General features: G+C 37.6%; 1 protein-coding gene across 2 annotated transcripts in view; it reads left to right on the top strand.

Annotated features, from left to right (window-relative positions):
- The window catches only part of EXOC2 (exocyst complex component 2), a 252,325-nt gene extending 238,133 nt beyond the window's left edge, over positions 1 to 14,192 (top strand). For both annotated transcript variants that reach the window (XM_040644984.1, XM_040644983.1), the window contains 3 exons: positions 8,501 to 8,562; positions 10,930 to 10,989; positions 12,560 to 14,192. In XM_040644984.1, the coding sequence (XP_040500918.1) occupies positions 8,501 to 8,562; positions 10,930 to 10,989; positions 12,560 to 12,653 (216 nt within the window). In that variant the 3' untranslated portion in view covers positions 12,654 to 14,192. The remainder of the gene's footprint in view (positions 1 to 8,500; positions 8,563 to 10,929; positions 10,990 to 12,559) is intronic.
- Positions 14,193 to 15,003: the final 811 nt, after the last annotated feature.

Here is a 15,003-nt window from a genome sequence, read left to right as displayed (position 1 = left end):
TCCAGACTTTTTAAACTGACTGTTCCATTTTACTTTCCTAACAGTAATGTATAAAGATTCCAATTTCTCCACATCCTCGCCAATACTTGTTACTATCTGTCGTACTGATTCTAGCCGTCTTAGTGTGTGTGAAGTGGTATCTCATTCTGTGGGTTTTTTACTTTCTTGAAGCTATAGGTTGCAGCACCTAAGTTTTTAATTTTGATGAAGTCTAGTTTATCAGTTTTTTTCTTCTGTTGCTTTTACTTTTTTTTAAGTTTTTATTTTAATTCCAGTATAATAACGTGCAGTGTTATATTAGTTGCAGGTGTACAATGTAGTGATTCAGCACTTCCCTACAATACTCAGTGCTCATGATGACAACTACACTCTTTAATCCCCATCACCTATTTAAACTTCCCTCACCTCCCCCCCTCTGGTAACCAGCAGTCTGTTCTCATACATAACAGTCTATTTCTTGGCTTTTCTCTCTTTTTTTCCCTTTGTTCCTTTGTTTTGTTTCTTAAATTCCATATATGAGTGAAATCATATGGCATTTGTCTTTCTCTGACTTATTTTACTTTACATAATACTTCCAGCTCTGTCCCTGTCATTGCAAATGAGAAGAAATCATTCATTTTTGTGGCTGAGTAATATTTCATTTGTGTGTGTGTGTGTGTGTGTGTGTGTGTGTGTGTGTGTATGTGTATACACCCCACATCTTTTTTATCCATTCATCAATTGATGGACACTTGGGCTACTTCTATAGTTTGGCTATTTTAAATAATGCCGCAGTAAACATCTATCTCTTTATTAGTGTTTTTGTATTCTTTGGGTAAATACCCAGTAGTGCAATTGCTGGATCTTAGGGTAGTTCTATTTTTAACTTTTTGAAGAACCTCCATTCTGTTTTCCACAGTGGCTGCACCAGTAAACATTCCCACCAGCAGTGCAAGAGGGCTCCTTTTTCTATATCTGTCATTGTGTTGTTGATTTTAGCCATTCTGACAGGTGTGAGGTGATATCTCGCTGTGAGGTTTTGATTTCCACTTCCCTGGTGATGAGTGATGTTAAGCATCTTTTCATGTGCCTATTGGCCATATCTATGTCTTCTTTGGAAAAATGTCTGTTCATGTCTTTAATTAGATTATTTGGTATTTGGGTGTTGAGTTGTATAAGTTCTTTATAGATTTTGGATACTAACCCTTTATCACATACGTCATTGCAAATATCTTCTCCCATCCTGTAGGTTGCATTTTAATTTTGTTAATTGTTGCCTTCACTGTGTAGAAGCTTTTTTATTTTGGTGTAGTCCCAATAGTTTATTTTCTTCTTGTTTCCCTTGCCTCAGGAGACCTATGTAGAAAAAGTGTACTACTGCCGATGTCGAAGTTACTGACTGTGTTCTCTTCTAGGATTTTTATGGTTTTAGGTCTTTAATCCATTTTTATTTTTGTGTATGGTATAAGAAAGTGGTCCAGTTTCATTCTTTTGCATGTTGCTGTCCAGTTTTCCCAACACCATTTGTTGAAGAGACTTTTTCACATTGGATATTCTTTTCTGCTTTGTTGAAGATTAATTGACCATATAGATGTGGGGTTTTTTTCTGGGTTTTGTATTCTGTTCTATGATCTATATGTCTGTTTTTATACCAGTACCATACTGTGTGGATCACTACAGCTTTGTAATATAACTTGAAGTCTGGAATTTTGATGCCTCCAGCTTTGCTTTTCTTTTTCAAGATTGCTTTGACTATTTGAGCTGTTCTGTGATTCCATACAAATCTTAGGATTATTTGTTCTAGCCCTGTGAAAAATGCTATTGGTATTTGATAGGGATTGCATTAAATGTGTAGATTGTTTGGATAATATAAATGTCATGGAATGTATTTCCATTTCTTTGTGTCATCTTTGATTTCTTGTATCATTGTTTTCTAGTTTTAAGAGTACAGGTCTTTCACCTCTTTGGTTAGGTCTATTCCTAGATATCTTATTATTTTGGGTGCAGTTGTAAATGGTATCAATTCCTTGATTTCCCTTTCTGCTGCTTCATTATCAGTATATAGAAATGCAGCAGATTTCCGTACCTTGATTTTGTACCCTCCACTTTACTGAATTTGTCTATCAGTCTAGCAGTTTTGTGGTGAAGTCTTTCAGGTTTTCTATATATAGTATCGCATATCATATCATTTGCAAATAGTGAAACTTTTGCTTCTTCCTTATGGATTTAGATGACTTTTATTTCTATTTGTTGTCTGGTTGCTGTGGCTAGGACTTCCAGTACTATGTCGAATGAAAGTGGTAAGAATCGACATCCTTGTCTTGTTCCCAACCTTAGAAGAAACTTTCTCAGTTTTTCCCCCTTGATGATGATGTTAGCTGTGGGTTTTTTTATATATGGCCTTTATTATGTTGAGATATGTTCCCTCTAAACCTACTTTGTTGAAGGTTTTTATCATGAATGGAAATTGAACTTTGTCACTTGCTTTTTCTATCTCTATTGAAATGATCATATGGTTCTTATCCTTTCTCTTATTGATGTGATGTATTGTGTTGATTTGCGAATATTGAACCACCCTGGCAACCCAGGAATAAATCTCACTTGATCATCATGAGTGACTTTTTTAATGTATTGTTGGATTCTGTTTGCCAGTATTTTGTTGCAGATTTCTGCATGTATGTTCATCAGAGATATTGGCCTGTAGTTCTCTTTAGTCATGTCTTTATCTGGTGTTGGTTTAAAGGTAATGCTGGCCTCATAAATGAATTTGGAAGTTTTCCTTCTTTTTCTGTTTTTTGAAATAGTCTGAGAAGAACAGGTATTAACTCTTCTTTAAATGTTTGGTAGAATTCATCTGTGAAGCCATCTGGTACTGGGCTTTTGCTTTTTGGGAGTTGTTTCAGTTTTGGTAGTTTATATGTTTCTAGGAATTTATCCATTCCTTCCAGGTTCATAATATTCTAATTGTTTGTATTTCTGTGCGATTGGTTATTTCTTATTTGTGATTTTATTTATTTGAGTCCTCTCTCTTTTTTTGTTGATAAGTCTGTTTTATTGAGTTTTTCAGAGAACCAGCTCCTGGTGTCATTGATCTGTTCTATTGTTTTTTTAGTTTCTGTATCATTCATTTCTTCTCTAGTCTTTATTATTTCCTTCCTTCTGCTGGTTTTAGGTTTTGTTCGTTGTTCTTTTTCTAACTCCTTTATGGTAGGTGGGTTTTTGAGATTTTTCTTGCTTCTTGAAGTAGGCCTGTATTGCTGTATACTTCCCTCTTAGGACCACTTTTGCTTCATCCCAGGGATTTTGTCTCATTGTGTTTTCATTTTCATTTGTTTCTGTGTACTTTTTTACTTCTTTGATTTCCTGGTTGACCCATTCATTGTTTAGTCGCATATTATTTAACCCCATATATTTGTGTTATTTCCAGATTTTTTCTTGTGGTTGACTTCTAGTTTCATTGTATTGTGGTCAGAAAAGATGCGTCATATGACTTTGGTCTTTTTTAATTTGTTGAAGCTTGTTTTGTGGGCTAATATGTGATCTGTTCTGGAGAATGTTCCATGTGCACTTGAAAAGAATGTCTACTCTGCTGTTAAATCCATCTCGTCCAGTGTGTCATTCAAAGCCATTGTTTCCTTGTTGATTTACTATTTAGATGGTCTGTCCATTGATGTAAATGGGGTGTTAAAGTCCCCTACTGTTACTATATCATTATCAATTAGTTTTTTATGTTTGTTATTAATTGTTTTATGTATTTGGGTGCTCCCATGTTGGGTGCGTAGATACATAGAATTATTATATCTTCTTGTCGGATTATCTCCTCTATTAGCATATAGTGTCCTTCTTTGTCTCTTGTTACAGTGTTTGTCTTAAAATCTGTTTTTGTCTGAAATATTGCTATACTGGCTTTTTTTTTTTTTTGACATCCACATACATGATAAATGTTTCTCTGTCCCCTCCCTTCCAATTTGCAAGTGTCTCTAGGTCTAAAATGAGGCAGCATATAGATGGGTCTTGATTTTTTTTATCAATTTTGTCACCCTGTGTCTTTTTATTGGAGCATTTAGTCCATTTACATTCAAAGTAATTATTGATAGATATGTATTTATTGACATTTTATTGTTTTGTGGTTGTTTCTGAAGATTTTGTCTGACTCTTGTCTTTCTTTCATGGTTTGCTGGTTTTCTTTAGTGATGTAATTGGATTTCTTTTTCTTTATTCTTTGCATATTTATTCATGCTTTTTGAGTTATGGTTACCATTATGTTTTATATAACATCTTGTGCGTATAGCAATTTATATTGAGTTGATGGTCATTTAAGTTTGAACCCATTCTTTACTCCTCCCCATATTTTAGGTATGTGGGGTCATATGTCACATCCTTTTTTTATTTTTGATGAGTTCATTGACTGATTTTTTTACAGAATTATTCATTTTTACTGCTTTTGTGTTTCCTACCTTCACACCATCACTTTTGGTCTCTCCTTTCCACTCAGAGTCTCTTTAACTATTTCTTGCATGGCTGGTTTAGTGGTCATGAACTCCTTCAGTTTTTCTTTGTCTGGGAAACTCCTTATCTCTCCCCTATTCTGAATGATAGGTTTGCTGGATAGAATATTGTTGGCTGCAGGGACGCCTGGGTAGCGCAGTCGTTAGGCGTCTGCCTTCGGCTCAGGGCGTGATCCCGGCGTTCCGGGATCAAGTCCCACATCGGGCTCCTCCGCTGGGAGCCTGCTTCTTCCTTTCCCACTCCCCCTGCTTGTGTTCCCTCTCTCGCTGGCTATCTCTGTCAAATAAATAAATAAATAATCTTAAAAAAAAAAAAAAGAATATTGTTGGCTGCAGATTTTTCCCATTTCGCACTTTGAACATATCGTACCACTGCCTTCTAGCCTGCCACATTTTTTTTTTTTCAGATTTTATTTATTTATTTAAGAGAGAGAAAGAGAACATGAGTGGCGGGGGTGAGCGGTGGACAGAGGGAGAATCAGACTCCCTGCAGAGCAGGGAGCCTGACATGGGCCTCAGTCCCAGGACCCTGAGATCATGACCTGGGCAGAAGGCAGACACTTAACTGATTAAGCCACCCAGGTGCCCCTGGCCTGCCACACTTCTGCTGAAAAGTCCCCTGCTAGCCTTATGGGTTTCCCTTGTATGTTACTGTCTTCTTTTGTCTTGATGCTTTTAAATTTTTTTTCTTTATCACTATATTTTGCCAATTTAATTACAACGTATCTTGGTGTGGGTCTGCTTTTCTTGATTTTGTTTTGCGTTCTCTGTGCCTCTTGGATCTGGATATCTGTTTCCTTCCCCACATTAGGGAAGTTTTCAGCTACTACTTCTTCAAATAAATTTTCTGCTCCCTTTTCTCTCTGTCTTCTTCTTGGTCTCCTATAATAAAATGTTATTATGTTTGATGAGTCACGGAGTTTCCTAAGTCTATTCTCATTTTGCATAATTCCCTTTCTCTTTTTGTTCAGCTTGGTTACTTTACATTACTCTGACTTCTAATTCATTAATTCATTCCTGTGCTTCTTCCGGCCTACTGTTCATTCCATCAAGCATGTTTCTAATCTCATCTGTTGCAGGATTTGTTTTCCTTATATGTATTAGCCTGTCTCTCACCCTTCTCTGTAACTGCAGCTCCTTCCCCACTGCAGCAGCCATGATATGTCTCCAAAACCACATCTGACTGGTTCTTTTTTATCTTTGTGTTAAGTATCTTACTGATACCTTCCACTTTCTTCTCAAGTCCGGTGAGTATCCTTATGATCATTGCTTTAAATACTCAATCAGGCATGTTACTTATGTCTGTTTTGCTTAGACCTCCAGCCGTGGCCTTGTCCTGTTCTTTCATTTGTGACAAATTTCTCAGTGTTGTAATTTTTTCTAAGTCTCTGTGCCTATTTCTCTGTTAGGAAAGTAAGCTATGTTTCCTGTTCTTGAGGGTAATGGCCTAATGTAGAAGAGGACCTATAGTGCCCTGCTTTGTAGTGTCTCCTGTTCCAGGGCCTGGCATTTCCAGGAGTGTCTCCAGGATGTGCTGCATGTGATCTGTTTTGTCCTGGCTGCTTTATCCTTCAGACCAGTTGTCTGCAGTGGCTCTTTTTTGCTGGTTATGGACAGTGTGTGGTCCCTGGCCTGAATGTGGCACATTTTAGCTAGGTATACTCTTGCCTGCTTATGAACTGAGTCCTGTTGCCACCGCTGCCAGAACTGAGGCTGTGCAAAACTCCCAGGTGGCGAGACATGGTGTTGGCAGAGGTTTGAGCCAGTATTCTCAGGGAGGAGACCCACCACACTGGGACTAAAGCAAGCATGACTGGGAAGGGTGGGTCCACAGGAATGTGGGGGAGAGGGCTTGTTGTAAGCAAGTTAGGTAGTGAGTGTGGTGCTATGCTTGTTCCCACAGGCAGTCCTGTGTTTATGCTGAAGGGCAGGGGAGGGAAATGGCACATGCCAGTTGCTTTGTTCCCTCGAGGGGTGTCTTTCGAACACTCTCTCTCTCTGGGACACACTCCAAGTGAGCAAATAGCCTCCCCACTGTGTGCCCCAGGTGCTCTTCAGATGACTGTTTCCAGGCTATATCCAGGTTTGCCAGCCTTCTCTCCAAGAGCAGCATAATGCCCTGCAGAGTTTTTTCAGCCAAGTCCACTGACCTTTGAAACTCCAGGCTTCCCACCCTGCTGGTTACAAAAACTTATAAAATTTGGTCCCTCTTGCTTTCCAAGCCAATTGCTATGAGGATTCATTTTCCTCATATGTACTAGTCTGTCTCTTGTCCTTCTCTGCATCTGCGGCTCCCTCCCCACTACAGCAGCCATGCTCTGTCTCCAAAACCGCATCTCTGCACTTCCTACCTTTTTCAGTGTGGCCTCTTCCCTACCTTTAGTTGTAGAGTTTGTTCTGCCAGTCATTAGGTTAATTTCTGGGGTATTTGATTTGATAGTTATCTATTGTATTCATATGATAGGTGAGCCTAGGGTCCTCCTACTCTGCTGCCAGGCTTTAAGACTTACTAGTTGCAAGGGCTCATGAAATTTGGGCCCTCTCACTTTGCAAGCCAATTGCTGTGGGGCTTTATTTTCCCTCTGTACTCCTCTGTGTGCTAGTCTGTTTCTCTTTCTTCTCTGTGACCATGGTGGCCATAATCTGTTTGTCTCCCAAACCACATTTCCATACTTCCTAACTTCTTTGGTGTGGTCTCTTCTCTACCTTTATTTTTGGAGTTTGTTCTGCCAGTCTTCAGGTCAATTTCTGGAGTATTTAGGATGATTTGATAGTTATCAAGTTGTATTGTGGAATAAGGTGAGCCCAGGGTCTTCCTACTCTGCTGCCATCTTCCTCTCCTTCTTTGTTGCTTGTACTTTTGATATAATGTCTAAGAAGGCTTGCCTAGCCCAAAATTACAAAGATTTACTACTATTTCATAGGTCTGTCCCTTAACATTTATGTCTATGATCCATTTTGAGTTAATTTTTGTGTTAAGGAAGGGATCCAAGTTCAGTCTTTTGCATATGGAAATCCAGTTGTCCCAGCACCATTTGTTGAAGAAACTGTTCTTTCCCCATTGAATGGTCTCAGCACCCTTTTCAAAATCCATTGATCATAAGGTTTATTTCTAGACACTCAGTCCTATTCTACTGATCTGTATTTCTGTGCATATAGCAGTGCCATGCTATCTTAATGATTATAGATTTATAGAAAGTTTTGATGTCAGAAAGTGTTTCTCTATCTGTGTTATTCTTTTTCAATATGGTTTTGTCTGTTTAGATCAACTTGTCAATTTTTATAAAAAACAATCACCAAACAAAAGCCAGCTGTGATTTTAATAGACATTGCATTAAATCTGCAGAGCTTTATTTTAACTTTTGAGATTAAAGTCAGTATGCTGGTGATGGGTAGTAAGGAGGGCACGTATTGCACGGTGCACTGGGTGTTATACGCAAGTAATGAATCATGGAACTTTACATCAAAAACTAGGGATGTACTGTATGGTGACTAACATAATAAAAAATTATTATAAAAATAAATATATAAGAAATAAAGTCAGTATGCCCAAAAGGGCATAGGTATAAGGAAGTAAGCCAATCCATTTTCTTAAATCTGTTGTGTGGGGCAATAATCTAGGGACAGTGTTTCAAATTTTGCTTCTTCTCTCAAACAGACTAAAGGCAAAATTACTGGTTAGGTAGTAAATACAGCTTTCTGGAAAATCCTTGCATAGGTTGAACCTTTTTGTAACAAGATATCTGACTCCCTGCCTTCACACAGTCATACTCGACTCTAAATTAATTTCCAGTAAAAGAATATTTTGTCATAGCTGATTTCTTTGGAGTGTTTTAGAAAGTCTGTTCATAATTAATAGTCACCATGTCAGGTGGGGGATAACTACATGTCAGTGGTCTTCTGTCAACCCTGTCCCTACAGTAAGCAGGAGGGAGACTGTCCGCTCATCACCTGTTTCAATTTAATAATTGATGCAGTTTCCTATGGTCACTTTGTCCTTTTCTCATGTTTAGGCACGGCTTGAAATCTGTGCTTTGAGGGATACTGTGGCTGTTCACCTGACGCCTGAAAGCAAGTGAGATGCTAAATGTTTTTGTTCTGAGTACTTCATTAAAAAAAAAGTTATACACAACTACTGAATCATGGAACACTACATCAAAAACTTATGATGTACTATATGCTGGCTAACTGAACATAATAAAAAAAATAAAATAAAGCTTATTAGTATATAAAATCCTTTGTAAAGTTAACTGATCAGACTGAGTGCTCATGATTGTGATGTGATAAAGTTTATATATGATAAATTTTTTAGCTAAAAAGCATAAAAAGCCAAAGACTCCAAATACTGGTTCTTTGTAGCATAATATAAAGGAAAAAAGATTTAATATGATTTTATGTTTTTCATTCAGTAAGAAAAATCTTAATCTCATAAATGATGTATCAGAGCATTATATACTTCTTGAAAAAAGGAGAAAATAAGAATTGAGTCTTAATCTATTCATAGCAGACTCTGAGGGACAGTTTAAGCATTGTAAATATCAGCATAAGAGGAAGCCTTGTGGTTTCTCTACAAAATTTTGTAGTGGAAATTTGATGATAGTTTTTAGCTGTTTTGAATGAAAGTCAGGATTTCCTATCATCGAAATATCAGTAGGTGAACTGAAACATCACTAATAACTACTTGCCTATACAAAATTGTTTACTCCATTGCCAATAGTACCTAGGAAATACTGGGTTATATTGTTAATGTGCCAGAGAATCCAAGTAGTATACAAGTGAAATTTTTAAGGACACTTTGTGTGATATACTTATTCATTTCCAGCTGTTTATGACATGGCTTATGCCATCAATTTTACTGTGTTTATTACAACTGAAAAGACTTTTAAAAGTTTTTCCTAACGAATGAAGTTAGCTTCTTATTCCTGTTCATGATAGCCGACCCGAACCCATTTCTAGATGGTTCCCATGTCAGTTATTTATCCACCCCTCTTCCCAGCTGTCATTTTTCTATGTAAAGTATTAAATAATACATGATAGAGGACACTCCACTCAGTCCATATCTGATGTGGGTGCATGCTTTGTGTAAGTACCTAGGTATTTATTCCTATTAATTTAACCTTTCAGAGCCTAAGTTCCTCATCTATGAAAGAAAAATACTTCCTAGGCCACCTTTTGGGGGAATTAAATTAAAAAGTATGCTAGTTACCTTCTAGACTATTGATGCACTACAAATAATCGGTGGTATTATCTTCATGATCATCATTATTGTCATAATGTAAAAATAAAGAATAATAGCATTTCATTTCTTTTGATTATTTGAGAAAAGTTTTAAGATGATGGTGGAGGTAACAGTGGAGACTCCTCTCTACATCAGGAAAGAGGAAAGTCAATTTCATATTGGAAGGGAAGCTAAGTGTGCCCACAAGCTATAACCTATCCCTTGCCCTAACCAGGAACAACTGAAGCTTTCAGCGCTGCCAGTTTTTATAATCCTCTTGGGACTTTGTAGTCTGTTTGTTGCTGTGATATTTGCCCATAGTTTGAGAAATATTGCCCAAAAGTATGTTGCTAGTACACTGATGAGGATCTGTTTTTACAATACAAAATCAAAGACTACCTTAAGGTCAAGATTAATTATGTTTATTTCTTTCCCTTAGACAACAAGTTAGAAGAAGAGAAGTTAAAAATTATTCCTTAGTGACCAGTATAACTTATTACCAAATAATTTCCCCTAAAATGCTTTTTATTTGATTCAGTAGCTTTTCTGGTACTTTCTACTTTAAAAAGTTAAGCATACCAAATTGATGGACTTTTTTAATTCATGCCTTTTTCGGTTTTCATGAAAAGAAAGGATGTTGAATTAAAATTAATCAGTTAATCTCCACTTATCCTACAACTTTTAAATATAATAACTAAATCCTATAGACTGTATTTAATTAATATAAGGTATTGGCTGTAAATCAGACCCTGTGCGTGTCGATACTATAAATATCCCCATTTGTGTAATCTGTGACAAGATCACCCCAATTTCTACTTCATTTCCTTCCTTTCTTACCAGTTACTTTAATAGTTCAGTTTTGTTTTGAAAATTTTTAAAAATTGAACATGTCCACATTAAGCTCTTATTTACCATGAGTAGCATCCTTTTGTCAAAACCAGTCTCTCTTTTAGCTTTTCAAGTTCTGTTTCATTTCCTAGTTGAGTTTTTTCTGACTCTACTCCTACAAGGCCTCCGCCTGGGAACTATACCCCGTAGCCTCACTTTTACTTTTACTTTTTCTATTGTTTTTCACTTTTACTTTTTCTCATTTTTCTACATGCTTCACTGACTTATACTGGTTTCTTTATATTTAAGGCATGCTTAAGAATTTTTAATGATGCTCTCAATTCCCCTTAGAAATACGAAATGTTTCAACCTAAATGTTGCTTGTCTGTGTTCCAGGTCTAGTTTTAAACAGGCTTTGGAAGCCCTGCCTCAGCTTTCAAGCGGAGCGGATAAAAAGTAAGTTCTGTACGCTGTTTTCGAGGGCCAGTTAAGATGTGTCGAACAAGGTTTTGTTACCTAGAAGTACTTTTTGAGTAGATAATGATTTGGATTTTAGGAAGAGCACTACTTAATAGCCCTTGATAGTGTGCATTATGTTGGCTGAACCTGGCTTGTCTCCAAAGTGACAGAATAAGGTAAAACCTTTCCTCTGGGTTTATGGCAGTTTAGAAATTAGTTCTTTTCTTGTTTTAACTGACTAATACAGAAAATATTTTAAGAAAGTTTATTTTGACTCAGTGAACTATGTTATTGTCCTACATTTTTAAGAAGATAATACTAAGATAAATACAAAAAGGCCAGCAAAATGCAGGACTTGATGTTTTCCTTTGAGTAGCCCAGCAATGTACATTTTTTGCTTTATAGAATATAAAGTAGTAAAAAAAAGTAAAATTGTCCGCATGACATAATGAAATTGTATGTTTCACTAACACTATGTTAATGGTCTTGGCCAGAGTTTAAACTTTGCTACTCATAAAACAGGAAATTCTGACCGGAGGCAAAATGTAGGCCAGGCAAATTTCATAAATGCTCAACCTACCCTCAGCTGAGGTAGCGGAAACATTGTAGGTCTTTGCTCCTTCACTAATCATAGCTGAAGTCCACCTGCCTTTGCATTTGGCTGCTCAGTGTATAGACATGAAAACCGTGGTGTGGGCTCTGTGATATGTTGCATAGGTGAGTGTTATGGAAAGTCAGAGAACAGAGAGAACACGTGAGGCTGGGAAAATGTCACATGAGATGGTGTTCTAATTTTGAGCATTGTTAAACCCATGAAACAATCTTTTGACCCCAGTATTGTTAAGCCTACTTCTTGGTTGCTTCATCTGAACCAAATGAACTCTTATAAGATCCTTTCTGGCCCTAAAATTATACATCAAACCAGTAAAGAAAGCAGTTGAGTTATCAAGTACTAGTATAATCTGCCCACTGAGTTAGAACTGACCTTGATTCTCCTGGTGCTTAATTCACCACTTTAGTTTACCACTCTCCAATATTTGTTCAAAACAAAAATGCAAAATAGGAGGAGCCAGACAGTAGACCAGTAGTTGCCAAGGGGAGAGGGTAAGGAAAAAGGTGACCACAAAAGGGCAACACAAGAGCATTTGGAGGGTGATGGAACTATTCTCTGTCCCGATTATGGGGGTTATTAGGTGGCTAATTTGTGTTTATCAGTATTCATAGAACTGTATGCCAAAAAGAGTACATTTTAGTATTTTTTTAATTTTTAAAAAGTGAATTTAAAAAAGTGCAGGCCCAAGCATTAATGTGTTTTAGGAAGAAATCTAATTAATCTAGGGGAAGGAGACAGGAGGGAGATTTTTATATATAATTATGTATATAAGTATATATTCCTTTTGAGTAGCTTCTTTGACTAATTGACTTCTTTATTGAGTTAAGAGTCAATAAGTAAATAACTTCAACACGCAGAAGCTCGGGCTGGGCAGTTGGCTCCCCTGCATGTTTTCTTATGTTGCTAGGCAGCCTTCACTCTGCCAGGTTGTCAAGTAGTTTCTCCTCCCTGCAGGTTACTGGAAGAGCTGCTGAACAAGTTCAAGAGTAGCATGCACTTGCAGCTCACCTGTTTCCAAGCTTCTTCTTCAACTATGATGAAAACATAAATACCATCCAAAACAGGGCATTCTAAAGATAACAAGTAACAAATTGTTATCACTTTTTTAAATGCCCTGAAGGCATTAGCATATAAAGCATTAGGTTGGCACTCTCTCTCTTTTCCCCAAATTAGTAGCTTAGAAGGATGTTCGTATATGTTTTATTTCAACCAAAATGACCTTGTTTGAAATGCCCAAGCAATAACTTGTTTTGTCATTTTTATTACATGAGGCCCTAAATGTCTTCAAGATTCCTTAAGCATATATATTCTTAGCTAGATGTTGCATGATGAATGCTGCAGGAAGAGCTACTTTTACAGGGAGTGCTTTGAGATGGCATGTGACGTAACTAAGGCGTTCTTCAGTGTCTCGTATACTAGACTTGTAGTGCCTGCAGCTTCAAAGACATGGAGAGATCGGTAAGAAGATTTGGAAAGTTATATTCAGACATCTTTCGAACTTCAACTGTCCTAAACTGTACATCTCTACTTAAAAACTTTATTTCATACAAATACCTCTAACTCTCCTAATTCAAGTGGCTTTTTAGAAACTTTGCGGTTTGCCTAAGGAAATGTTATATTTGGGGTAAATTATTTGTGGTCCAGATGTCCATGAGTTAACTTTGTGTCTTGCTGGCTAATTTTTATTTCTTACCAAACTAATAAACATGAAGCACCTTTCAGTGTAGCTTTTCTTTGTCCCACTCACTCTTAATTTAATGTGTCTTTTCATGTCAATGCGTTGCCTGCCCCCGAGGATCCATTTGTTACTGTGGTGGGAAGAGCTGCAGCTGTCAGTGCCTCCCAAAGAACAAGCCAGGCCCCCGGGTGGCAGCTGGCGCTCCTGCCCACCACCATTCACTCCTGCCCCTCCGGCAATGTCTTTTCTCTCCACCGCTCCTTACCCTTTGAAGTATCTTGCTCAGTAGCTAAAAGAACATTGCTCTGGCAGAGTCTGTGTTTTCTGAAGATTCAGAGACACTCCTCTGTTACCAGGCAGTAGGAACTGCTGATGAACCTCGTGCCATTTGTCCTACATTCGCTGCTGACTTGGCTTACCAGAATAGGTGCAGGGCGCCGTGACCTCTTTCAAAGGCAGCTTCCCCTACCTAACTTTATCATACCATTCGCTCAGAAAGCAGTAATTCTCTTATCCATTGGCTGTCAGGGTTCTCAAATTTTTCTATGGATGTCACAGAATCTCCTTTTTTAAGGCTGAAATTAATATCTTTACTAATACAAGTAATTTTAGAATACAGTATAGCTGAATACAGTATCCATATTTAAAATAAGTCGTTGTTATGTTTGCTCATTTGGTGTATGGGGGAAATCATAGTAACTGGAAGTGAAAGTTTAATTTCTACAAATGTACTTGACAAAGCGTATTATTAAGGAATATACAGAATATTGTCTCTCCAAAGCATGTTGACTATTGTGTCTTACATGATGATAAACTAAATTACAAATCTACAGTCCTGAATATTTGTGTTATCTTAAATAGACACTACAGAGCATTCGTCCAATAAAGAATGTGCTTTAATACAAGGTGTATTTAGTTGTCATTTTTCCCTAAGCGTCTTTATTTCTACATATTCATTAGCTATATAGCTTTTCTAATTTACCTTACATTTGTCTAATCATTGTCAGAAAGCATTTATCAGCTATTCTACTAATTCTCTATTTGTTGGGGGCTTACTATGTGCTAGGCATTACACCAAATTATCTTGTTTAGCCTCCCAATAGCCTTGTGACAACCGTATGAGCTAGAAGGTATTATGTCCATTTCACAGATGAGGAAATCAGGGCTTAAGAGAGAGGTTAGTGACTTTTTTTTTTTTTTAAGATTTTATTTATTTATTTGACAGAGACAGCCAGCGAGAGAGGGAACACAAGCAGGGGGAGTGGGAGAGGAAGAAGCAGGCTCCCAGCAGAGGAGCCTGATGTGGGGCTCAATCCCAGAACGCTGGCATCACGCCCTGAGCCGAGGGCAGATGATTGACAACTGCGCCACCCAGGCGCCCCAAGAGAGAGGTTAGTGACTTTAAGACCACCAGGGCAGGCTGTGTCACTCAGAGTTGTCTGGCTTCATCACTCCCTAAATTAACCATGGCCCGTACTTCCTCCCAGCCAAACATGCTTTCTGCTGTCCCTCCATCAGTGACACAGCTCAGGGAAGCACGTAAGTGCCAGAGGATAATAAAACTTAAGCAAAATACAGAAAAGTAAGTGTTTTCATGGATCAGAGAATGAAGGGTAGGCACACAAAAACCCCATACCCAAGTCAAGGGGGAATTCTTGGAAGAAAGGGGATTTCAAGACTTTCTTGAGGTACAGAAGAATTAAGTGGTTAAGAGGAGAAA

The sequence above is a fragment of the Ursus maritimus genome, unplaced genomic scaffold (genome assembly GCF_017311325.1).
Source record: "Ursus maritimus isolate PB19 unplaced genomic scaffold, ASM1731132v1 scaffold_30, whole genome shotgun sequence".
Classification (NCBI taxonomy): Eukaryota; Metazoa; Chordata; class Mammalia; order Carnivora; family Ursidae; genus Ursus; species Ursus maritimus.
This window is presented reverse-complemented; position numbering and strand designations above follow the sequence as displayed.